At 33.4% G+C, this 26,165-nt stretch overlaps 1 protein-coding gene across 15 annotated transcripts in view; it reads left to right on the top strand.

Annotated features, from left to right (window-relative positions):
* SOX5 (SRY-box transcription factor 5) overlaps positions 1-26,165 on the top strand; it is a 1,018,145-nt gene that overhangs the window by 603,950 nt on the left and 388,030 nt on the right. For 4 of the 15 annotated variants that reach the window (XM_017522795.2, XM_017522794.2, XM_017522793.2 and 1 more), the window contains exon 1: positions 3,461-3,646. The exons of 8 other annotated variants lie outside the window; for them this stretch is intronic. In XM_017522795.2, the coding sequence (XP_017378284.2) occupies positions 3,609-3,646 (38 nt within the window). In that variant the 5' untranslated portion in view covers positions 3,461-3,608. Of the gene's footprint in view, positions 1-2,025; positions 2,352-3,460; positions 3,647-4,349; positions 9,064-26,165 lie in introns of those variants that run through there. 3 more of the 15 variants (XM_037736505.1, XM_037736506.1, XM_017522803.2) reach the window with 3 other exon arrangements.

Genomic DNA, 26,165 nt, shown 5'->3' with positions numbered 1-26,165 from the left:
TATTCTAAAATCTGGCAGAAATACTAATTTTCAATATAGGATTCAAATGAAGGAAAACTTTTATGGCTTAGGGAGTTACATTTTAAAATATTTATTCAATTAGACCATCACATACAGTATTAGCTTAATGACAGTGAGCTTTTATAAATTTTATTTTTTATAACAATTACCTGAAACTCTTTCGGGTCACTTAAAATATGTGGCACCTTTTTGGGATTTTCATCTAGCTGTAAATTCTGGAGAATCAATTTATTCTGTATTATATCACAAGTGAAATAGATAGAAGTGGCATCAAGTAACAAATGGGCTACTAACCAATTGAATGACTTTAAATTCTGTTTGCCCAAATTGAACAGTGGGAAAATTAGGGAAATACATACCTACCCCTTTCTACACTGTGTAAGATCCATGAGCTATTTTATGTGAACAAAATTCCTTATGATCTTAGAGTTCCATTAGTTCAAATTATCATTAGGATGATCATTATTATGTTTGGCAAATTTTCTGTCTAGTTCCTTTTCTGTTGCAACTTCTTCAGCATAGATGATTGTGCAAGAAATAATTTGTTTTTGAATGGCTTCAGTAACGTTTGCAGAATATATTGAAATCAAAAAACTAACTTTCAAACCATTTAACGTTTTCTTATATGTTCTTTGTGTTTATTTGGCATATGTACACGTATACATATATTAAGTGCCAATAAAATCAAAATCAAAGACAGGGGAGATTCTAATATGAGTATCTTTTCTTTATACTATAGTTGGCCTCAAACACTCATACTCTGTGTCTTACCTGCTCTGGTGACCTTCTAGATTAGAGTTTCAGAGAAACAACCAGAGGTAGTAGCTGTAACAAGACAGCAGCTGGGACCATACGGATCTCAGCATCCTGCCTTATGGCCATTATCTTTGTTTCTATCTTTATGCTGCCACTATGTCTCCTTCTTGTGCTCTCCCTGCGTCCTCTCCTCCCTACCTCCTCCTCTTCCTGACTCCAGCTCCCATGGCTCCCTGTAACTCACCCATCCTCCTTCTTCATTTTTTTTCTCTATTGATACAAGATAAGCAAGATTTTTCCTAATTAGGAACAAATTTTTAAATATTTTTAAAAGTGTATATAGCTGTGCAGCTGCTATACCCTGATTCCCATAACCACCATTAACAATTGAAGAAAAATAAAATTTTTGTATACATTATCAATTAGAGTGTATTAGATCATAGGTCCCTTAAGGGCTGAAGAAACAGATATTTAAAATAAACGCAACAATTTTTTCATTTTTCTACGTAGGAGTAGGTTGTTGCTGTAACAAAAAATAATTTGAGACTAACAACAAGAAAGAATAGTGAGTAATATTCTTCCCCTCTTCCCCAACTGCTGAAAGTGAAAATCATGTCAGCATCAAGTCATTTTTGCCACATCCCTTGTTAACAGCTTTTTCAGGGTGGGTCATAGTACTATGTTTTTGTTAGTGTCTTAACTCCATAGTGACATGCTTAAATCTTATTCCACATTGATTTTTGTGGGGTGTGTGTGTGTGTGTGTGTGTGTGTGTATATGTGTGTGTGTGTGTATATTTTTAGAATACTCCTGATAGATTTAAATATTAAGTTATTACCAACTTGTCCAAAAATGTATTAGCTTTGAATGAAGAATAAATTCACTAATATGGGAGTTAATAATTGTTTTTTTTTTCTCTTTGGAATATGTGTATGATGTATCATTGTGAATGTCTAAAAAAGTAAACTTACTGTCTGCCTGTCTCCAGGAAAAAAAGTGGGACCTAATCAAACTGCCTTGGGGTCAACCCTTGTGGTTTTAAAGGCCCTTAATGTTGTCCAGCTGCAAAATAAAAGGAATTGGGAGGCGAAGTTGGAAGGAGTGGAGGGGGTTGGGGGGGGAGGAATGTGTGGAAAAGAACAGGGAGTCTGGCTTTTATTTTTTTTTTTTTAAGTGAGTTCAGTGCCAGCCTGGACATTGGCTGTACAGACTATTGAGCCATTGTCTGCTCCATTTCCAGAATAGCCCCCAGTTAATCACTTCGGCTTTGAAGGGAATTTCCTCGTGGAATTCTCCACAGAAAATCTAATCAACTGACCTGCCCTCCCAACAATGGAAGGCTTTTTTTTCCTCTCTTTCCCTTATTGGGGCGGGCTCTGTAATGTAGCCTTTTGTGCAGAATGAACCCTCCCAGTAGGAGTGGAGAGCGTGTGTGAGTGACTGAGTGTATGTGTGTGTGTGTGTGCATGTGTGTGTGAAGAATGCACACTATCTCGTGTTGGTGAGTGTATGCTTACTCCCTGACCAGATGCTGCGGTGTGCGGGGCAGCCACCATCTCTGCATGCGTGTCTGTGTAAGTGTCTCTCTCTGTGTGTGTATGTGCCTCTGTCATTTCATGTCAAAGGTACATTACCTGATTACCTTTCTCGCCTGCCAGATTTTTATCTAGATAATTGGAACTGCTATGGAGGCTGTGCCTTGCCAGCCAGCTTAGGATCTGTAGAGCCATAGTTTGTCCACCTTGTTATCTGTGTCTGCCTGGGCAGAGGAAATTAAAGAGATCCACAGCCAGGGGAGCGCTTCCTACTCCTGACCTCCCCCGCGATCCCAAACAGGACAGTTTGTTAGTCCCATCTTTTTGTATTTATGTTTTGATTTGGTTTGGGGTTTTCGTTCGCATGTGTGTGTTATTTTGGCATGTGGATACCTATTCCCCTCCACATCGCACATCGTGTTTTATGGAGTTTGGAGCTGAGGAAACTTTGGTTGGGTTGCCAGGACGTTCGCACCACTTTGCGGAAAGCACGAGCTAACAGTGAGATCGACAGAGTGAGTGACAAGTTGTTTACAGGTTTCCTTGAAGGGGCCTCTGCTATATTTCAATCTGTCAAAGTTGCTTTTCTTCCCTCAGAACAATGCCCGATTGTTGTGAGTGTGTGAGTGTGTGTGTATGTATGTGTGTGCGTGCGTTTCCGTGTGTGAACGGAGAGAGCCTAGAAAAGGGTGAGAAGGAATAACAATTCTTTGTGTAAAAATGCTATTACTAACATTTAAATTTTTTGCGTAGTTAATAAATGCAATTTAATCGGGCTTCTGTTATATAGACTTGGTATTTAATCAGTAGCAAATACGTTTTACAAAATCCTACTGTTATGTGTGTGTGTGTGTCTGTGTGTGTGTGTTGTGTGTGTGTGAGTTTTATGATTTAGAAGAGAGAGTATGGGAGACGTGTTAAATGAGTTGACTTCTCACATTCGGTGATGTCTAGAAGAGAGAATTAAAAGGAAAGGACAGGCACCCTGAGGTTGTCTAGAGCCTTGCAGCCCGAGCGTGTAGCTCCGTGGAGGGGGGAGCAGCCAGACCCCGCTGCTGGAAGTGCACTACCCCTTTAAGAGACTGGTCAAGGAGTCCTAGGAGAGGGAGAGGAGGGGAAGGGGGGGGAGAGAGAGAGAGAGAAAGAGAGAGAGGGGGAGAGAGAGAGAGAAGGAGGGAGGGGGGAAGAGAGAGAGAGAAAATCAATTGGTTTAGAAGGTTTGGACTCACTTGACAGGTTCAGTTGGAGACGATCATAGGTGGCTGCTGTGACAAAGGGAAATTGTGCTTTTCCAGCATGCTTACTGACCCTGATTTACCTCAGGAGTTTGAAAGGTGAGTACAGTTTTTTCCCCCTAATATATTGAAGTACAACTCTCCCATTTTACAGTAGTCTCTGAATCATTGGAAGATGCTCCCCCAAAACGTGTTTGTTAAGAGAAGCTTTTAGCTAGAGCTTCTGCAATCTTGTTAGCTGATTTTTTGTTGTGGTTGCCCGGACCAAATTGAACTGATTTGCAAAGTCTCCGAGAGATTTCTGCTAATGTTTTTAGGTTACGTCCTGTAACAGCAAATTAAATGAACCTTAAGCATCTCTCTCTCCCCCAACTCGCTGCTTCTTTCTTTCTCATTCACTCTCTTACTTTCTTCCTTCATTGATTGTTTTCTCCCCACCTTTTAAAAATGCTTTTGTGCAAAATGTTACCATTTTCAGCATCTCTGTCTCATGTAATAGCTAGGGTGACAGAAGGGTTTAGTGGTGCTTTAAACGGAGGCTATAAGTTCCTGTTTGATCCTTCCGTAAAACTTTGGAAGCTGCTCAGTAAAGCACATGACCTTTTGTTGATATAAGAGAGCGGTTTTTTTTTTCCCCCAGCAAAGAAAATTTAACATCAATGCTATGTTAGTAGAATACTCCATAAGTGTCAAAAATAGGGGGGAAAGGGGGTAAATGGGGCTGTTCTCTTTATAAGTTTTAGTGACCACTTTTTGTGTTTAGCTGTCTTAACTGAATTTTAATTTACTGTATTTTTCTCTTTTGCTATGATGGGAATAGTGTATTTGTAATTAAGTTGCTCCTAGAGAAATATCTGCAACATCCTTTTATTTGATGTTGTTGCAAGTAGAGCAGGGCTTTGAAAGAATTTTAGCCCTCTTAATGTTCCTATAAGTACACATTGCAATTTTTAAATTTGAGTTCTTATCCCAGCATAAGTTCATTTTTTTGAACTATAAATAGAATTTTGTTTGCCATTAAAAAGAATTCAAACTTTGTATTCTGTATGGTGCATTAAAAAAAAAAAGCTAAAAAAAGCCAGGATGCATGATACCCAGGCTTTTTTTCATTTTCATGAAAGCTACCTTCTGTATAAACATTTGTTGTATCTGACTATGCAATGCAAGCTAGGTGCTAGACCAGCTGGTTAAAAATATGCTAAGTCAAGCTGTTCATCGCTCAAACGACTGAATTTGATATGAAAAGACGAAAAAAGAAAGGACAAAGATTAAAACATTCTAGAAGTGAAGCAATGGAAGAAAAATAGAGTATTGAGGATAAAGTAACGCTTGAATGTGGTCACGTATTAGAGAAGCCAGTATCAAATCAGGGAAGAAAGTAAAATAGCCAACATATATACTTCAATGCTGTCATCTTTCTTTGATTTTTTCTGCTTTTTTAAAATTAAAGTGCATCTTTACTAGATAATTCCAGTGACTGTTTGAGCTTTCTTAACACTTTTGAATTAAAATTTTCAGTCTATATATTAACTCTTTAATTAGTTAGTTTTTATTTGCAAAGATAGCCTTATTTCATAGGTAAATGTTGAAGTTATTCGTCGTGGAACATACCATATATTACCTAATGTAGCAATTTGCTAATTTAACACAGCTAAATTTTCTAGCATGCACAGAGTAGCACTTAAATGACAATATTCTTTAATTCTAATTATACTTTTTGCAAATACAACTCTGAGACTGATTTGTAAGCCTGTTAACAGATTGTACTTATAAAAAGGTAGTTACATATTAACAGGCTGTAGCCTATTTCTCTATATAGGCAAGCTTCCTGCTGTGAACTTTATTTGTATTTTTTCAATTATCTCTTTTTAAACCAAACTTTTCCCTTTCCTATTCTGATGCTCAAATCTGTTAACATCTTATCTCTTCCTGGTAGGAATTTCATTTTTTTGTCACCCAGAGGCGTGCTTTTCTAACTAGCTAATTAAATAAGCAAGTCATAATCAATAGAGTTGCTAGTATGACTATCACATTTAGAAATATTAGTCACTGAAATAATTCTGAAAAAATGTCATATAATATAACATTCCTTAATAATTTCCCCTGTGGTGGTAATTGGTAATACATACAAAGATCTCAGCAAATCATTACTATTTGTTTACATTGAATTTGTACGGGTGAGTGTCTCTATAGGCACCCATGCATGATAGAGTATATCATGTAGACACAATATTGAATATTTATATTCTCCAAAGGAGGTATTTACAATGTAACTACACTATCAAATGTAATTAGATTTTTTTTTTTTTTGCCTTTTCAACTCTTTGCAACTTTCATTAATAAATAGGTCATTTCTATTGACTGTTAGTTTTTATTCTGTTGGGTCCCTTGCTAAAGATGAATTTTCCACCCAGACTTAGAAATCGAAAAGACGACTTCTAATTTTCTTTATGAAACAGAGAACTTTGATCTAGAGGACACAATAAGTTGCTTGGGGTGCATGTACTGTAAAAGTTTTATGTGATAATTTTTACTAATTTCATTGGTAGAAACTTGTCCATCTTTTATTCTTTCCAGCCTGTAGACTATTTGAACTTTTAGGAATATTCAAAACTTAAATATCAGGATCAAAATTTGGGTTTAGATTTCTATATGTCTATATTATCATCCATAGAAATGAACGTGGTCAGTACTCTCAGACTAATAAACAGTTGTTAAATAGTTAAGAAGTAGTAACAATTTCATTGTCTGTTAAAAATATGCAGGTGGTAATGCAGATAGAGCAGTGATTCTGAACAGTAAAAAACTTGAAATACATTTATTTTCAAGCATCCCTATGATAAGTTGATTATGATTACTGAAAAACACACTTCCTAGGTGGGAAGTAAATGAGCATATACGTTCTAAAAAATTATTTGCAAGGGAAGTCTTCTACATCCTACTGTTTAGAGGAAATGTAGCTGACACCATGGTCTAAATGGGAGTAAATAGCATCATTAGAATGAATGCTCAAACTCTCCCCAAATTTATAAAAGAAGTCAATGAATTTATATATTTAACTGAAAGTAAATAATGACAAATTGTGGCTTAAGGTTTTCCTTTGAAAATGTCACCTTCTTTTGGATATTCTAAGGATGAAAAGAAAATATTTACCTTAAATGTCAATATTAGTTTGTTCGTGATAAGATAGCCATTTTTGATATTTTCTCAATAACATTTAATTCTACTTCTTTCCTTTTTATTTATATCTGTCCTCTTTGGTTGTAATTTAATAGTTTTGTCTCTAAGCTATTTGTTACAGTTTCTAATTGCTTTATGTTAGAAACTTAAATAGCAAGTGTAAAATGATTGCTTCAGAAGACAGTTCTGATAATGTCTAGAAAGGAGAAAAAAAGTTGAGATTGAAAGTAATGGAATTATGCAAATTAAGTTGTTCGTATCACCTATTTGATTGCTTCTCCCAAACTGGTACAGACAACAGGCAGCAGATTTTCTAGATGTTGAAAGGAACACTACAATAGTAAAACCTTCTGCAATAAAATTTAACTTATTTACTTCATATTTCCATCAAATTTATTTCTGGTCATACTGACTAAATCAATATATATATTTTTTCTTATTAGCAAACTTGTCAGCTTTTTTCTGAAGAAAGAAATATACATCAGGTGCTGTTACAAACTAATTCATAAAATTCCCATGAAAAGCTACTACTAGAGGTTTGCAAAAAAACTACTCTCTGATATTAATGGTACTTTAATTACCTAAAGTTTGACCATAGTAAAGAAGTATTTATTACGCAGACAGATATATTTTGCTTAATTAAAACCTTTAAAAAAAAAAAAAAACATTGTGCTTGTGAATGATAAGTACATTCAGGTTAGTAGACACACTGTAGGTGTGAATCACAGAAAAGTTACATTCTGTCACCTAATGGCAACTGTAAACCTATAAGTTTGATATTATGTTTTCAAGATGTTCTAATAGCCTCAAATAATTTTATTTTTTATTTACTACTACTTTGTAGAGGAGATGGTATCTACAACTGAGTATAGATTTTAATTACCATGTCAATAATTTGCAAGCTAACTGAGCTAAGACATTGGTTTGGAATGCAGCTTGCATAAGGCAATTCATAAACCACGTTTCTATCACACTCATGCTGGAATATTGTCCTGAAGACTTGGCAGGAGACCTGACTGATTACCAAGAACAATTAAGGGTTAAATGTCAGGTGACATTGTGAACCGCTCAGTTTTTAGCAGGTTTGATAGACATAGAAATGTGCAAATATTATGATTACTTCACATATTGGTGTGTTCTTATCTTATATTTCTCAAATATAATAAGTACATGTTAAAGTATTTACCTGTACTTAGGGAGCTTTTGGCAAAAATCTGTATGTGCATCATACATGAGAGGCAAATAATAAGACCTGTTCTGATTCTTTAGCACATTAGCCCTCCACAGAGTTGGAAACTATTTCATATGGATTATACTCATAATAAATTTAGAAAACAAAATTACATTCATGGGTAAAGGCTGATTTTTATTGTCTGTTTTCTTTCCACTATCAATTCTTCAGCAACCTAATGAGTACATTGTATAACGCAGATGTGCATTATGTAGGCTGAATACTTCCCTTTTTATAGATAAGCTAAATAAGTTTAACAGATGAATTTTGTTTTCTTTCATAATTTGTTACTCATTTTTTATTTCAATGAGGTTATCCAACAGCCTGGGAAAGAAACTAATCTAAGTTTTTCTCTTGTGCTAACTCACGTATAGTTACAATATGCCAGGTCTCTGATTCAGACGATGGCAGTAAAATAAAAAGATTTTCAAAGATTTAGCCAAAGCATGAAATATCTCCTTCCTAATGGAAAATTTTCTTGAATAATAAATGGACAAAAACATAAAATCTTCCTTACTTCCTTCTCTCTCTCCTTCCTTCATTCTCTCTTTCCTTCTCTTTCATTGATTGATAGCATTGTCGTTTGTATTAAATGTAAAATTTGATTGCTATGTAGATAAACAGGATCAAGTTGTTAGTATCAACTATTTTATTGCTAGAGAGTGAAAAAATTTAAATTTGACATGCTTTAGGAGAATGCCACATTTTCCTTCATTATGATTAGGAACTGATAGTAGTTCAGGAGAAGACCTTTTTATTCTTTCTGACTTCTATGTTTTCTCCTGCAGTTTGGAAGCTGTTTTTTCTTTCCTTTAGTGTTATCTATTCTTTTCTTTACTTACTGAGAGTTCATACATCTTCTATGGAGATATTGTGGCATATGGTTTTGCTTGTCCAATAGGGGGGTGTTGCATTTCTCCACATTCAGTATCCTTTTCCCTTGGAGCCTGAGAGTAAAACCTCAGCAGTACTCCCTCCCTTTGCCAGCCTGAGGAGTCAGAGACTCAAAGTTGTTCCCAGCTCTTGCGCCTTCATTGTAGAGCTGCATTCTGCTCAGTGGGCTGCCGAGAAGGACCAGACCGAAACAAGATTTAGAAGAATTCTGGTGAGAACTGTTTATAGGGATATGGTATTTTAAAAGAATGTAGTAAACAAACAGAATTGTGGCATAAACAAAGATAATTAGCATAAACAATGTCGTTTTAGGACAGGTGGTTTAAAAAAACAAACAAAACAAAAAACCCAAATATGAACCCAATTTGAATGCTGCCAGTTTGGAACCACTGAACCTTAATCTGTACTTCATGAGAATTACCCAGGTTTGTTGATAAACTTGTTAACATGCATTTTTTTGTTTCTTTTGTATCGTTTTCCGGTCATTATGCCCTTTTGTCACCCAGCTTGAAAGTAATTAATCTATTACAAGGTGGTTTAAGGAGTTTTTGCCCATAAAACATGACAGAAGGAAAATTTAAAACAAAAGCTTGTAGATGTTCATAGACATTTGAAGTCAGTGTCAAACCTTAAAGCAATTCAAACCTGAACTCGGCTCATTGTATTTCAAACCTCTCTTTCTTTTATCTAAGTAACATTTTAGTCAGTTGGCTCTTTAGTGTTAATACATTTACTTTTGTCTTGCCTTAAAATTCAGAGATGTTTTGCTGTGGCTAAATCAGCATTTTTGTGTTACGTGTTTCTAACTGTTGCTTATTTCTTATTATTTTTCTCTCTAACTTAGTGAAGGTGGTACAGCAGCGTATAAATGTATCTGATGATCATGCAATATGAGGATGCTAGTTATTATGAACCACATTATCTAAACCTACTATGCCGTCATGATGAATTTTTATCTGGAGACATTTAGGTTTATTACTAAATGACGTGTTTTCTTAATGCCTTGTACTGAAATGTTTTGACTTACATGAAATGTGGAGTGTGGTGGACAGAAAGCTGTTTATTTTTCTTGCATTAAGGATCAAAGTTCTTTATTGAAGTTAAAGAGATTTTTTTTTTCTCCTCACTTTCTCATGGACAATGGGGAGCAGGAATTCGAAGTGGGTATCTCTGGTATTCTGTGGCCCTTCTCTTTGCTGAAATGAAAGCATTTGTGAATGAGTTTTGGTTTCTTGGAGTTCTAAAATGTGTGTAAACTAGTAAACCATGTCTCATTCATGTGCTATGGAGATTTCTCGTACTTCAGGGACAAAAATAATTTGGCTACTAACGAATTAGGGCTACCTGCCAGTGCCAACACATAGTGTAGGTAAGAGGAACACTATAAAGAAAAGCTGCTGGCAGCAAATCCTTTGAAACTTTCATATGTAACAGCGTTTCTATTTCTGCTCTTCACATCTTTGAAAGAAAGTGTGTTTTAGAAAAGAAAATGTTAAAAAACAGAAGATATGATCTTTCTTAAAAATGTATGTGTAGCTCTACTTTAATATTTCTCATTGTGGAGATGCATAGGCTTTCATTATGTTGTATGCACTCTTGGTTCCCCTACCTTTCCCAATCATTTCTGTTACATTGAAGCCTAAGGATCAGATGCACTGAAAGTAAGTGTAACATGAAGAAATGAAATTCACTGCATAGAGCCAAAAAAAAAAAAAAAAGCCTCAGAACCTTATACAAATTTGATATTGGCGGTTTAAGGGAGTTAGATCAATTGGGACACTGAGCAGCAATTTCATAAAGGATGTGTCCTCTCATTTAGGGCTTCAGGAACATTTTTGAGAAAAGAAAGGAAAGAGTTAACCTGTGTTGCCTGTTGTTAATTTCTTAATATAGGAGTAAAAGAAGAGATAGACCCAAATTGTGTTTTTTGGCATATTTTTAATCAAAATTTATTTCAGAATGTAGTCGGTGTTTACATTAGTACTGAGTTTGCCTTTGTTTTTTGTTTTTATATTAAGTACGATTGAAATACCAGGGAGGTAGGTTATTTGAACTCTGGTTGTGAAACTTTTACATAAGATCTTTGATGTATCATTTTAAACTGTTTCATATTTATCTAATAAAAGAGCATCCTAATGAAAAAGAAAGACAACATTGAAAATGAGAAGTATTCCTTAACATAAGAGAATACAAGATGAAAAACTAATACTTTATTATATTATTAATTTTTCAGTCACAATTAATATAGATTGCTTGAAAAAGTTGTAAAACACTTTTATTCTAATTGCAGAGTTAAAGTATTATTTGTTTGCCTAAAATTCTTCCTTTGGTTATTTGCCCTGGGCCAGCGTTTGTTGGGCAATGGTTTTCAAAGTCCAAAGACTTTTTTTTTTTTTCACTCCTCTCCTGATGTCCCTTTGTCATTTTTTTTTTTTTNTTTTTTTTTTTTTTATTAGCTAGTGAGTTTCATAATATGTTTGAAAAGAGGTTGCAGGGGATGTCATATATAATTCAGGTTAATATTTCCTTCCTTTTTTCTTATCTGTACTCTAAGATATGTTGAAGATTCGTTAGGATAATATATAGTATTCTCATTGTTTAGTGTAGAACGGAATGACCAGGTGCTCAAACTATTCAATTTATTATGCATTCACTAATTCTACTTTGACCTTGGATGAATAACTGAATATGCAATGTCAGATTCAGATTCTTTGTCATCTATAATACAGCATTATCAGGATGTAAAGAAAACTTTTATGTAATAGTCAAAATACCAATAGTCAGACAGAACACCTAGGGATAGAAAAAGAGAGATAACTTTAATGCTATTCCTGAGAGTAGAACTTCTGTTTTCCTCCCATTCTAAACATAACTAGAATTTGGGAAACAGAGGAAAAGGTATTGTTTTTAGGAGCCTAGTGATTATGAGATATAATTATTTAGAGTGTAATTATTTCTAAAAATGTTAGCATTACTGGAGAAATAAAAGGATTCTAATTTGACCTGTGAAGAGTTTAAGAGCATTCAATGCTTTAAAAGCATTCTTCTGGAGAAATAAAAGCGTATCCAGAAGATCCTGATAGCAATTTAAAGAATCAAAGTGATGGGGCAGAATATTTAGACTTTTATAAATAAATTAAGAGATAACTGGAAGTCACTAACAGTTATGTGAAGGATTATTTTAGGGAATGTAATAGTTATATGTAAATGCACATGCAAAAGTTAGAAAGCCAGGAGAAACTTTTTCATTTATAGGGCAGTTGATCTCTTGAATGAATCCTGCCAAATTCTAATGAAGCTGCAGTTTGGGGCAAAAAATCTTGAAAGGAAGGAATATTTCATGGAAATACAAACAAGGTTTGTTTCCGTTTTCTTGTTTGCAGCACAGAATCCTGTGGCATGTGCTACAGGGACATATAATAGTATTACAGCTTGAAAAAAATTGAAGGTTGTATTGTGGTGCATTTTAATGGAAAATTTGAACTGGAGATGTTGGGTGAATCAAGGTATACTTGAGTAATATTTGGGAATATTTGAGATTTTAGATTGAGTTAATAAGGAAGTTGAGTGTTAAAGGTTTAAAGCATACCTATCGAGAGTGTGTGTGTGTGTGTGTGTGTGTGTGTGTGTGTGTGTGTGTGTGTGTGTGTAGTACGACTTATCTCCTCTATAAATAAAATAATTTCCTCTTTTAGGTTAAGATTTATACCTGCCAGTATCTTCACTGATTTTTTTGGGTGGGGGGTGGGAATGTAACAGTACAAAGCACTATCAGCTAGATGTTAAGATCTCAAGTTTTAGCTCTTCTTTACAAACTGAGACGTCTTTGGCTCTTAGTGTATGCATCTGTAAAATTAGGAGATGGGATGAATAATTTCTAAAATGGGTTATCTCTAAAATTTTCTTACTTTGAACTACATAGTTAATGTCCCCAGCTCCTAACTGTAATGGTCAGAATGTTTGCACCTTTGCAGCTATTTGGAGGTTATCTCTATGATCAGCCTTTACATGTAGAATCACTTCAGTTTACCTGTCTATTAGGTATCATTATACAGGAAAAAGCAACCATAGTGCACCTTAGGAATTTTTAATCTAAATATTATGTATAATTCTTATTTTGGATTAAGTGCCCAAGTTTGCTCTGAGCTATTTGAAGTGTTTCAAAAGATAAGATTCACATTTTGTGTTCCCCAAACTCTCAGACATCAGATCGCCATGCTAACAATTACAGATATTGTAAAAGATAAATTACATATGGTTTAATGAACAAGATACTATGGGGAAATATGAAAAGCATAAGAGTGGCAGTTTAGGTCAGAGAGCTAAATGTCTATTTATAAGGATAAAAGAAAAGAAAAAATATGAAGCTTCTGCAGAAGAGCATTAGTACAGCATAGGGGCTTGGACAGTATACATCTTTACATGAATAAATAAAATATTGGTCTGGAAAGTAGCAAGATCAACTAAGATTACAAACATGTAGTCCAAAGAAAAATTTTGAGTGTTTCTCAAAATAAATAACTATTAGCATTACCAGGCCGGTCAATTTGATATGCATTGTATTATGCTTGCTAGTTGACAATTTCAAGAAAAGAAATGTTAAGCCCTACAAAGCAAGGGAGTAGAGCAAAAAGCAATGAAGTGTGCATTAAAAGAGCTATATCAAGAGGACAAGCTTCATATATTGTTAATATATTTGGCAGGTCGCATGCTATTTTTTTTTTTTTTTAATGCACTGTTGGGAAAACATTGTAGTCGTACCATCAGGAACATACATGTCTAAGGTCCTTCCGCATTGTCTCTACTTAGACAATATGTCAGTGGTATCATGAAATCTCTGTAAAAATTAGTTCATATTTAAAATATAGATTCATGTATTTGAGATAACAGGGATTTGCTATGTTAAAATTAATTTTTTTGCAGAATAATTAGGATGTAGAATTTTTTTATTTGATTCCTGCCACTTTTAATTTAGGCATGAAGAATGGGTACTATTCTCTTTTTCTCCCTCTATAGATATAAATGTTGAAAAAAGAACGAAAGAAAGAAAATAACCTCACTGAACCGGCACTACATTTAGAACTAGGACCAAAGAGAAATGTGCAAATATCCCACTGTTAAACCAGAAAGAAAATCTGGAAATCATCCAGTTGGGCAACTTACTGCTAATATATTTTATAGTCCAGCATTTAGTTATATACAAAGTTGGCATATGTTTCTAGAGTTTCTAAATCAAGAATTAGAACTTTGTGATGTTTAAGTCACTTACGTCGTTTGGGTTTCAGCCATGCATCTATGAATGGACTTAAAAATAAGTATAAAATTATTTATCTCCCAATGCAAATGAGCCAGCTTAAACTTATAAAAATTTGTAAAAATATTTGGATATGTCTGAATGCAAGCCACTGAATTCAGATTTTTAAAACTAGGTTTAATTTTTGGCAAATGTAAAATGATCAGGACTTTAATAAAAATGATTTTTATAACATACCAGTCAGATAGCTATAAATTATTTCAGCATATAAAATAACACATATAAGAAACTGTTTTACTTATATTTTAGTTCTGTAGTTAATGTAAGTGTTTCAAAGGTACTTATGATTATTGATTCCAGGTAACTTGTACTTAAATAGCAGCATTGCAACTATAGTTTCTTCTAACTGCTTACCACTAATAATTAAATATTCTAAAAACACATCTCCTGTCATTTTATGTATAGGATATCTGATGCACTAATAGTTGTTTTTGTAAGTATCATTATGTTAAGTATTTGAGTAACAAATTTTCTGATTTAACATAGTTCTGTGCTTTAAGATATACAAATTAAAGTTCACTTATTTTTGCATAATCATGAGAATTAATCATTTTATAGAATAAATGATTGAACAACTAAAAACAGTGATGTTTTCTGTTAATCTAAGGTGACACACATACCATTTCTTTTTAAAGTATTATTTGTACAAGCATTTTGAAAACTAGAAAACACTGAATAACTTAGATACAATTATGTATATAAATCCAGTACATTATAGATTTTCATAGTGAAAGCAACATAAGAGGTTTTTCATTAGCTACATATTCTTTGGACTGTAGGTTAAGCTTGAATAAATACATAGATTTCTTTTCATGGGGAGCTCTATAACAAGCAAACCAAATCACCCAAGAAACAGAACTCTTATTTTTGATAAAAAATTGTTTTCACTAATATAATCTGTTGAAAGCCAGAAGCCATCCAAAGTGCTGATACCAATTTAAGAAGATGATCTTTTGCCTTAATTATACATCTGGGAAATATTAGCTGAACATTTTGTGGAGAACAGTGAATACCTTAGTTGCCAGTTGTCTAAAATGCTGCTAATGATCGACATAGTGCCAGTGTTTTGATGGCTAAAACCTAGGCTGAATATGAATACAAAGAACACAGTTGGGGGAAAAAAAGCGCACATTTTATACAAAACAGATTTCAACCATCTGCTTGGCACTTAAGGTTGTGACTATAGGCAATATATAAAAGAGACCACTGTCTGTCCACGTTAAGAATGGTATCACTTTTATTGGTACCTTAGAAAAACTATAGAGTTTTGAATGCTGTGTATAACCAATGATTCTCTTCAGCTAAATAATGCAGACAAGGGCCTCAGCCAAAATTTTGTTCCCTCCATAATCTCTTCTATGTCAGTCTTCTTATCCTAGCAAAATAGGTTTCACTAATAAAGTAGGTCTTAGTGCTGTACCTCACAATATTAAATGAGCAGACAACACTAAGCAAGTGGCCCTTAGGATGAGAACCTCAGATGGTTATGAGATAAAGTACTGTTTGCTTTAGGAGTAGGTTCTGTTCCTGAATATGTTGCCTGAATACTATGGTGCATGTCAAATTAGCATGGAGGTTAATGGGCCAGAAGCACCTCTAAATTTAATGCCTTCCCATTTGTTCTGAATTTATAGTATTAAATCAGAGCAGTACTGTTTCATCACTAGTTCAGTCAAGGAAATTATGCTATGGATAGGAAATTATAGGCAAAATCTAATTTTTTACCCATTTCCTTTACCTAAAAGTGAGGGACAAATCCCCAAATGCTCAATAGAAGAGCATTGGTAAATAGCATATATTAGATGCTTTTACATTTGTAGACCAGTTGATTATAGACTATTCCTTAGCATTATAGTAGGCTCTTATAGACTGTTCCTTAGCATTATAGTAGGCAAAAAATATATTTTTGATTAATAATTTGGCCTATTGCATCATCTTTAGCTGAGATGTATTTTGTATTTTTAAACATTAGGTAAATCATGCTATTGTAATATATTAGCTTCTTGATTTGTCAAGGTTGTATATGTAGGTTGTATGAATTGAAAAATACATATTGAGACCTTCTTAGCTCTTGATGAACAAGTATGTGATTTAGGAAATTATAAAGAAATGCTCTCAGAGTATTATATGTGTTCCTTTCCTATATGATAGCCATTACCCATATAATTATTGAGCATTTGAAATATGACTAATCTGAGCTAAGATGTGCTGTAAATATAAAATAAGCACTGAATTTCAGAGACAGGTTGAAAAAAGAATGTAAAATATCTTACTAAGTTTTTAAATGTTTATTATATGTTGAAATGATATTAGGATATATTGGCAAAAATAAAATATATATTAAAATTATTTTCAGCTCTTTTTAACAACTTTTTAAATATGGCTACTAGAAAATTTAAAAATTACATGTGTGCCTCGTATTTGTGGCTCTCATATTTCTATTGGATGGTGCTGCTTTATACCTTCCTGTGGATGGAATGAAATCAAAACTTCTATCTTTATCTAGATTCTAGTAATTTGTAGCTCAGTATGGTAGCAAAGAGTTAGAAAGACTTAGGTTTTTATTAACTGTCTTTATTCTTAACTTTCTTCTACAACAAGGTGGAATTTTGTTACTTTTTTAAAAGCTTCAGTAGTTAACACTGACATTCACAGATATGCATATATACCTCATAAATAGTGTCACTTTCTTCAAACTTCCGTAGAGTTACAATGGCAAGGAAGATGTTTCCTTAGGGATTATATAGGTTATTTTAGAGATTATATGTTTGAAATGGACAATTAAGTTTACTTTTTTGAAGTGACACTATGTGTATCTTTAATTTTACTACTGAGTTTTAAAGAAGTTTGTGGAAGGGTAGGAATACCTTCAGCTTTTGTATCCCAGCTGATACTACACACAGTTTCTTAAATTGACCCACAAGATGTGATCCAAACTTTCTCTTTATACATATGGAGATACACTTATAGAGACAGATATAAAGATAGAGCTAACATTCAGTATGTACTTATTATGTGCCAGACTCTGTTATAAATTGCTTTACATGCATTATTTCACTCTAGCCTCACAACAATTTTATTTTTTATCTCATTTCACAAATGAAGAAAATGAAACAGAGAGAGTTGCCTAATTTCTAGGTAATAAGTGGCAGAACTGGGACATTCAAACTCAGACATTATCACTATTAACCATAACATGGTACTGATCTAGAAAGTAATGTGTTTCCATAACTTTATTATTTATTTTAGTGGCAGATGTTTATTCATTCAGCAAATACAGTTTAAATCCCTACTATGCCTGGCATTATATTAAATGCTGAATAAATATTGAAAATGTAGATGGTATAAATGATGTAAAATAATTGTGCTATAAACTTCTAATTTTTTTCTGAGTGAATTAACTCATTCATGGCACAATGTGATATGCTGGGTGGTGGATATCCAGGCATATGTAGACTTATGTAAAGGGTTTCTTCTTAATGGGTAGTTGGAACAGTTTTTGAGAGACACTGACTTCCAGTGCATATTATGGATGGATACTCCTTACTGGGAGAAGTGTAAATATGTAGTGTTTCTCAAATATCCATTTCTCAAGTCCTTTATAGTGAGCCACCTATTGAAATAATATCTTTACAGACAGGCATTATTTTTGCTTAGAAAGTTTATCTGATTAATTTTTGCTAGCTCAGTGGGCAGAAAGCCTCTTTAGAGTATAGCAATTATTAAGTATGTCAGCGTTCCCATCTCATGTGGGGATATTGATTTGGAAAAGTTTGTGATGAATTGGTAAATAATGGTATAATTAATATGATATTAATTTTTTAATTTGTAGCCGTGATTAATTAATTTTATTTGGATAGCAGGAAGAGTGTGACAGTTTTGAGTAGAAAACTCAATTAGGTATGATAAAATAATGTGACTGGTAATACGACTGCAGTTTTATGGGAACAAAAAGGCTTTGGGGAATGGAAATGGACCTCATGTGTTTTGGCTACTGGAGTTTTCAGTTTTACTACTGGATGAATATACATTAATGTAGACTTGATCCATGGATCTCTATTTAAGTCTTAATCTTTTAAGTGTTCACATGTAGATACTTTGAAGGCTTCTTTTTCTTTTTTCTTTTTTTTTTTTTCTTGATACCTTAGTAAGGAGAAGCCATGTTAACTTGGTAGTTACAGGTGTGCTTTGGAGTCAGACTGCTTAAATTTATTTTATAACTTCCCTATTGATTAGTTCTGTGATCTTTGTAATTTACATAACCTCTCCGTGCCTTAATTCTTTAATCTGTGAAATGGCGATTATAATTATCCCCATATTATCGTTATCTTACAGCTTTAATAAGAAATCATTCCTAACTTAGCATGTTTAGGAAATGTACATTATGATTATTCTTTAACAGATGCTAATTATGTAGAAAGAGTTCTAAGAATACTCCATATAATATGGTCAGTAACACTGCACTATGTATGGATGTATAAATATCAAGTACTTAGTAAATTATGCTAAACATTATGTGTTGTATAAACTGATAGTTTATATTGGATTTATTAAAACTATAGCTGCTTAAGAGGATAAAAAATATTTAAGATAAAATATTAATGTTATATAATCACATTTTACATATTAGATATATAAATATATATGGTACTATATAATACATATACATTGTATATATATATACATATGTGATATACATATACTATACATATGCATAATATAAAATTGATTTTTGACATGAATATTTTATATGTATGTGTGTGTATTTATAAAATAAAATGGGGGAAGAGAATTTCTAAAACTAAAATCTTAGAATAATTCTGAGTTACCTGATTCATAATGAAGTTTATGGTTATTATTTTCTGATGGAAAGAAGCTCACTGTTGTATCAGTAATCACAATTGTTTTGGGAGCCCTGATATCTGAGGGAATAATTTATTTTTTGAATCCTTAAAATGTCTTCAACAGAAATATTACAGAAAATTCAGAGGTATTGTTCACATTGCCATTTTTAGTAGAGACCAGATAAGAAAAAGAATATTGAATGATAACTAACTTAGTGGAAGAAGGCATTTCTATAAGTAGCTAAACTAATGTTTGCCAGGTATGTAGATTTCTTGGTGAAAGGATACAGGCAGAGATCTAAGAAAAGGCTAACAAGTCCTTTAAACTGTCTCCTTTAAATAACAGTTGTTACATTCAGGCTGTTGCTAAGAGATGAGGAACAATCAGTTCTTGACTGAGTTGTATTCTTGCTGAGATTGAGGGCACTCCCACCTCTGTCCTTAAATTTGCTCCAGGTTTAGGAGTATATGGAGACAAAGCAAGAATTTTCCTCAGGAAGCACTTTTGGATCTGCTCAAGTACCTAAAAACGTCCCAGTGAGACCCTAGAATTAGGTATAAACATAGCACACGTTATCTTCATTTGAAGCATGAAAACTTTATATATTTGTTGTTCTGATACACTGTCATTTCTGCAGATTATGAGAATACTGCATCTCACTGGGCCCTCCAGGTTGACTTAATTTTAAGTCATCCTAAAAATTAAATTAGCAGATAAGGTAACTTTACATGCTTTTTCATGATTTAGTTGCACATCTACATTAAGAATGCTGTAGACACAGAAATATTCTCATTTTGATTTATTCATTTAAAAATATTTAGTGAGCACTTACTATGTGGATACCAGTAGGTCCCCCTTATCTGCAAGTCAAGAGACATGCTCTAAAACCCCCAGTGGATGCCTGGAACCATGGATAGTACCAGACTCTATATAGTATATGTTACAGTTTTTTTCCATATGATAACTGAGACAGTATGTATAGCATGGATAAGATGGACAAAGAGATGATTCAGGTCCAGGGTTAGCTGGAGCAGGATGGCTTGAGATTTCATCTTGCTACTCAGAACAGCACACAATTACAAACTTATGAACTGTGTATTTCTGAAATTTTCAACATTTTTAGAATTTGGTTGACTGTAGGTAAATGAAACTGCAGGAAGCAAAACTATCTATAAGGGGGTCTACTGTAATTTATCTAGCAGGGCGAAAGTACACATCAGTGCGAATGAAAGGAGTGGGGATGGCTACTGCAGGAATGAGTAGGGAATAAAAGGAGATTTTACAATTTATCATTTCATCAGTATGAGAATGTCATTTAAAAATACTGTTCTTTTCCACTTGCAAACTGTCACTTATGTTCAAAACTAATGGTTATGGCTGTGGCATAATTATTCTAGAACTGCTGCTTCTGACAACATTTAGACACTTACAGATCATGATGGTAAATCTGTGTGATCAACCAGGAAGATTTTTGATTTTGCATTTGCTGTAACTGAAAACATTGTGGTCACCTAAAAAATGTTAGTTTAATCAGATACAGAATCCTGTTTTATTTTTCTTTTTTATTTCAAAAAAATTCAAATGTACTGAAAAGTTGAAATAGTAGCACAATGAGCATCCCTATATTTTTTACTATTAACTTTGCCACCTTAACTTTTTATTTCTTTCTTTTCTGATTCATTTGAAAGTAGATTGAGGCTACAATTTCTAAGAACTAGGTCATTCTCTTATATAACCACAATAATATTAGCAAATTCAAGAAAGTTAACATTAATACAGTAATAACATTTGACATACAGTTCATATTCACATTTTCTAACTGTCCCAGTAATGCTTTTCATACCTTTTTTAAAGACTTAAAATCAAGGATCCAGTCATATTGTACATAGCACCCTGCCATTGTCTTGACATTGACACTGATGTTTTTGAAGAGTCCAGGCTGCTTGCTTCTTGTAATGTCTCACAATCTGGATTTGATTATATCTTCATGATTAGATTCAGGTTAGATACAGGGCTTTTAAGACAGGTATTGGGCCATCAATTTTTTTTTTTTTATGCCACTTAGGATTGTAGTTAGATCTGTCAGAAGCAGGTACCTACCAAGTTCAGATTTTGGTGTACCAGGTTCATGGAAACTTTTGGGGGGAGGAGCTTAGATGTTAAGAAATCTAATTTGTTCTCAGAAAGCTATCTGAGCTATGAGGATTTGTCTTGCAGATTTGTCTTGCAGAGAGCTTAGCTGATCCTTGTTGAAGAAATAGGGCTTCATTAGTTCAAGAAGCCATCACAGCATATTCATAATGTCTACTCTGAAAATAGCTGTAAAAACGATTTTTTTTTTGCAGGTGATCTAAAACTGTTGATTACAAAGTCTGTGTAATAATGTGACATTGTGAAAGTGTATTTTGTTAAGAGTTCATACTTAGGGCTACAACATTTGTTCTTTATGAAAAAATACTAGATGCCACTTAACTTCAGTCAAAACAAATTCAACTCATTTTTTTATTTGTCATTCACTCTTCCCACAAATTGAAAATCAGAAATAATCTTGTTTAAAGTTTCTAAAACATTTAATAAATTTTGGAAAAAAAAATTGAAAGCAAGTACAGGCCATTCTCTTTTAACTCTGCTATTGTGCTATTTAAGAAATATATTTCAAGATCTATGGAGTGATGTTTTTGTTACCAAAATTTCTTACTTCTCTGTTCTGACTACTTCATATCATGTCTCTCTATTCAAACAGAAGATTTATCAGTTTGAAAATTGCCCTTCTTTAGAGGTAATATACAACACAGGCTGTACAGTCAGATACCTGTATTCAGATCTTGGCTGTACATTTCACTGACTGTGTGATGTGAAGCTAGTTATGTAATTTCTCTGAATACCATTTTCCTCATATGTAAAATGGTTTTTAGAAACTGTTGTGAATATTAAGTAACGGAATGTATGTAAACTGTTTAAAATTGGACCAAGCATATAGTAAGCAATAAATAGTAGCTGTTAATATTATTGACGATGAGTTACCAATATTTGCAGTAACTAATAGGGATTCCTGAATAGCACTTGGACATTAGAACAGATATTTAAAGCAGTAGTCAAATATTTGTGTATTCCTTCGTGAAATATTTATTGAATATTTTGTATGTGCTAAACACTACATTTCTAGAGATTTAAAAATGAACAAGAAATGTATGGCTTTTGTCCTCATGAAGCTTGTAGTTTGGTGGGAGAGACATATTAAGCAAGCAGTGGCAATAAAGCAAAATGTGAGTGGGGAAATAAGTTCAGGTGTTATGGAGAACAGAAGGAGTCCTAATCCTGTTTTGTGAGTCCTAATTCCCCTCAGAAAGAGAGGGTCTTTGTGAGGAGGAGGTGAGAACTGAAAGTCAAGAATGGTAGAATTTTCCAGACCTAGGCAGTCATATGGGCCAGAAGTATGGGCTGTAGAATACCATCCTCTATAGAGTATGGTTCTACCATATGCAAGATGCATTCCCTTGGGCAAACTCTTTAACTTCCCTGGGCCTTCCTTAGTTTGCTCATTTTCGAAAAGGAGATAATAATAGTAACTACCTCACAGGGTGGTTTTGAGGATTAAAAGAGGTCATTAAGAACAACTAAGAACTATCCTCTTGGCATTTTAAGCACCCAATAAATGTTGACTGTATTATCAGAGGATTCAGCATGTACTAAGTCCTGGTAACACTAGTAAACCACTTGAAGGACATAACACACCTTAATTTATTCCTTAGATATAACTGTGCCATGATTCTATGTTGCAAATTCCTTCAGCTTTCATCCTCCTTCCCCTATAAATAAATACAGAGCTTTCTTTTGTAGGTTTACGTGAGCCTGATCTCAAAACACAAGTCAGAATATCAAACTGAGCATATTCATAGTTTTTCTTAGTGTATTAATAAAAATGGCATTTTGTGAGAGCAAAAAATAAGCTAGCCAAATTGCTACATTCAGGTAAATTTTAAATGGAGTTGAATAAATTAAAAATGAAGCATTCTACCAATGTTCTTGGAAAGTTTGTGGAACAAAGTCTGCTTTACCAATGTGAACAACTTAGCCATTTTCTCTGCATGTTGCTCTCCTCCCCACATGACTCAGTAATGCAGTTACATTTATTGGTTGTTTACTTTTAATGCCCTTCATTCCACTAAGGTTTTTGAGGGGTGAGAAAGGGAGCTCCAGAATGCGTGGTTTGAATTGAAAAGAGTTGTTGTGTGGTCAGAATGAGGATGAGTAGAGAAATTGTAGGGAAGCTTTGGTTTTGAACAGCCTGTTGATTGTCCTCTATTATTAAATGGAGATGCTAAAGAATGATTTAATTTGATTAAACTGTTGTTATTATCCTCTTCATTGATGGTCTCTGATAAACTTCAGTGATGCTTTTTAACTGCAAAATTTCTAACTATAACATTTTCTGTTGGTTCGATACAAGCTGTCATGTTATGTTAGGTCTTAAAAAGTAGCAGTTCTAAAAATTGTTTTCAAAAGTATTAAATATTATCAGGTGTAAACATGTATTTTCTTAAAAATTAAGAATTGTATAAGTGTAGATTATATTGATATATGCTATCTAATTATATCTTCTGTTGTGGACTTAATTATGACTAGTTGGATTTTGTCAGAAAGGTTATTTTTTTTTCCTTTCACAGTAGGATTAAATAATTTTAATAGCTACAAGGTTCATTTTCACTTCTCTATATTCGATACTTATTGTCAAATGCTTGGATAAAGGCTAGCCCCATGATGTGTGAACTTTGACTCATACTTAGAAGACCCCTGAATTTAATTGGCTATCTGATATTCAGCTCACAGCACAGAATGTTTTTATTAAGGAAAAAAATGAGGGTGGGAGATAATGAAGCAATATTATCCTTTTTAACAGTTTCTTAACTGATAGTTTTTGCTTTTGCTTTTAAAATTCTCTTTCATTTATATCATTGTTCAATATATAACTGTGTTCCTACAGTGTAACATACTTTAAAATTTTATATTAGTGTGATGGTTTTGCAGACTTTACTGTGAGAATATTCCATATTTGGAAGGAAATGGGTCATTGTTGTTTAAGGAGTTGCTCTTTGTGAGACAGTTCAAATTCTCTTCTGATTGTTCCACTTTTAATTTATACATATGTTTGTAATACGACTATGCTTTTAATGTTAATCCTTTCTGTGTTTTTACTTTGTTTCATAGAAGGCATATTTTTAAAAAAGTTTACCAGAAGAGCCACTTAATTTATTATAATTTTCTTTCAGATATTATTTTAGTAATTATATTTACTTGGAATAAATTAGCAACAGCTAATTGATAATGAATTGACAGTTTAAACATGGTAGTGAATAATGCAAATTAAACACCCAGTCACCAAACAATTTTCCTTTAGGTTCCTGACTTTTAAGTTCCAAATTTTTGCTTATTACCTATTGCCTGCTGCTTTTATTAGACATAAGACCTTAGGTGTTTAAAGATAATTGTCAAAATTATAACTTTTTAAAAATTAAAAGCCAGGAATTTGAAAATGGTATATTTCTTACTCTAACCAAGAGCAAGCAACATTAATTTTCTTCTTTATAAATGGCTAGTCTATTTTGTATATTGAATGATCAATGAATAGTTAAGGAAAAGTGCTTTTATTGTTTATTGTTTTATTTTTATTGTTTAAAAATAAATATAATTTTCTATAGTTTATTTCAGCTTAACAATGAATAAAATGCATAAAATTGTTTTTATAGGCTTAGAAATTCACGTCTAATGATATTAAAGGCATTAAGTTTCATACATCCTCTGAATGTCAGTTTCTTGGGCTTTAATATTAAAGAGTTCTATTTCAGTTAAAGTGCAACTTATCAATTCCCATAAAATTCCTTGGCCACACATGAGTACTGACCAACATTAAGGACAGAGAGATCTGCATTTCTGCATGCTCTGCTAATGGTTATTGAATCTCTGAGATCCTGGTTTTCTTGGCTGCTTGGATTCACTGCAGGTCCTGTGCTTTTCCTGGTACCTAGTCCTACTCAAACTTATTAGCTTTTCACCTGTATTTTCTCTGGGCTGATTTGGCTTCCCTTCAGATTTTGTTACCTTATTTTTCCAGGGAGCCACACTATATTCCACTGTCCTTCCTCATTTGCCCAATGGATTTTAATGGGGGAGCTCCATGACTGTTAGTTGCCCTGGTTCCATCCCCTCCAGTTGCTCCTTGATGCTCTTATTACTTGAGAGTGCATTTCATAGCTATCTAATGGCTACATCGTCTTCTGGGTTTTGGAAAATGTAATGCTCTTTTGGAGACAAATGAATTTCAAGGTGAGCTTATTTCTGAATTTGTGAGGATCTCTATGTTTTGTGGAACATATGATATTAGCACACTGAAAGGTATAAATAGAGTTAGGTCTTACTCATGATCATCAAAGGGTAAGTCATTTACAGTAGACTACCAATGGTTCTTGAAGACCAAGTGCAATCAAATGGAAGTACTATCTTGCATATTTGTTAAAGATGGATTTTAACATTGTAGTTTCTTTGGTGGGGAAAAAAAAAAGAAATGATGTTAACTTGTCCTTAAACTATGATGGATAGATTTTAGGCTTTATGTATATACTCTGTGAGGTAAGCAGGAAAATTAAAATAACTATTTGTCATGATCATCATTATTTTAACAATAAGTATTTTTCACTAATTATGAAAAATATAGTGTCTCAGATCTTAGATCCTTTAGCCCTGCTTATATGGATGTTCATATTTATGTACATGTGTATATAAAGTGAGAATGACAGAGAGGGAGATAAAAGGGAGAGAGATGAGGAGAAAAAAGTGTTAACTTGCAGGGAAATAGAGATAGTGATGAAAAATGACGAGTGGCTTTAGTAAAAATGCTATGAATTCCTCACGGAAGTGATATACCTCTACTGGAAAGGATAACCCTTCCTTCTCCTGTAAGTAGAAGTTATCAAAGAACCAACAGCCTCCCCAAGAATGGTTATGTAGTTTATTTTAGGTGAATTTGAATAATTGCTATAATGATTAAGGGCAATGAAGAAGTTTGCTAATTTATAAGAATTTTTTATGAAATTGATTCCTATAATCCAGACTTTAATCCTTTTTGAAAAACAAAGCAAGGAATGTCCACTTTTTAA

The sequence above is a fragment of the Cebus imitator genome, unplaced genomic scaffold, assembly GCF_001604975.1.
Source record: "Cebus imitator isolate Cc_AM_T3 unplaced genomic scaffold, Cebus_imitator-1.0 Scaffold25, whole genome shotgun sequence".
In the NCBI taxonomy this organism is placed as follows: Eukaryota; Metazoa; Chordata; class Mammalia; order Primates; family Cebidae; genus Cebus; species Cebus imitator.
The sequence above is the reverse complement of the archived record's forward strand: the minus strand, read 5'-3'. Positions and strand labels throughout refer to the sequence as shown.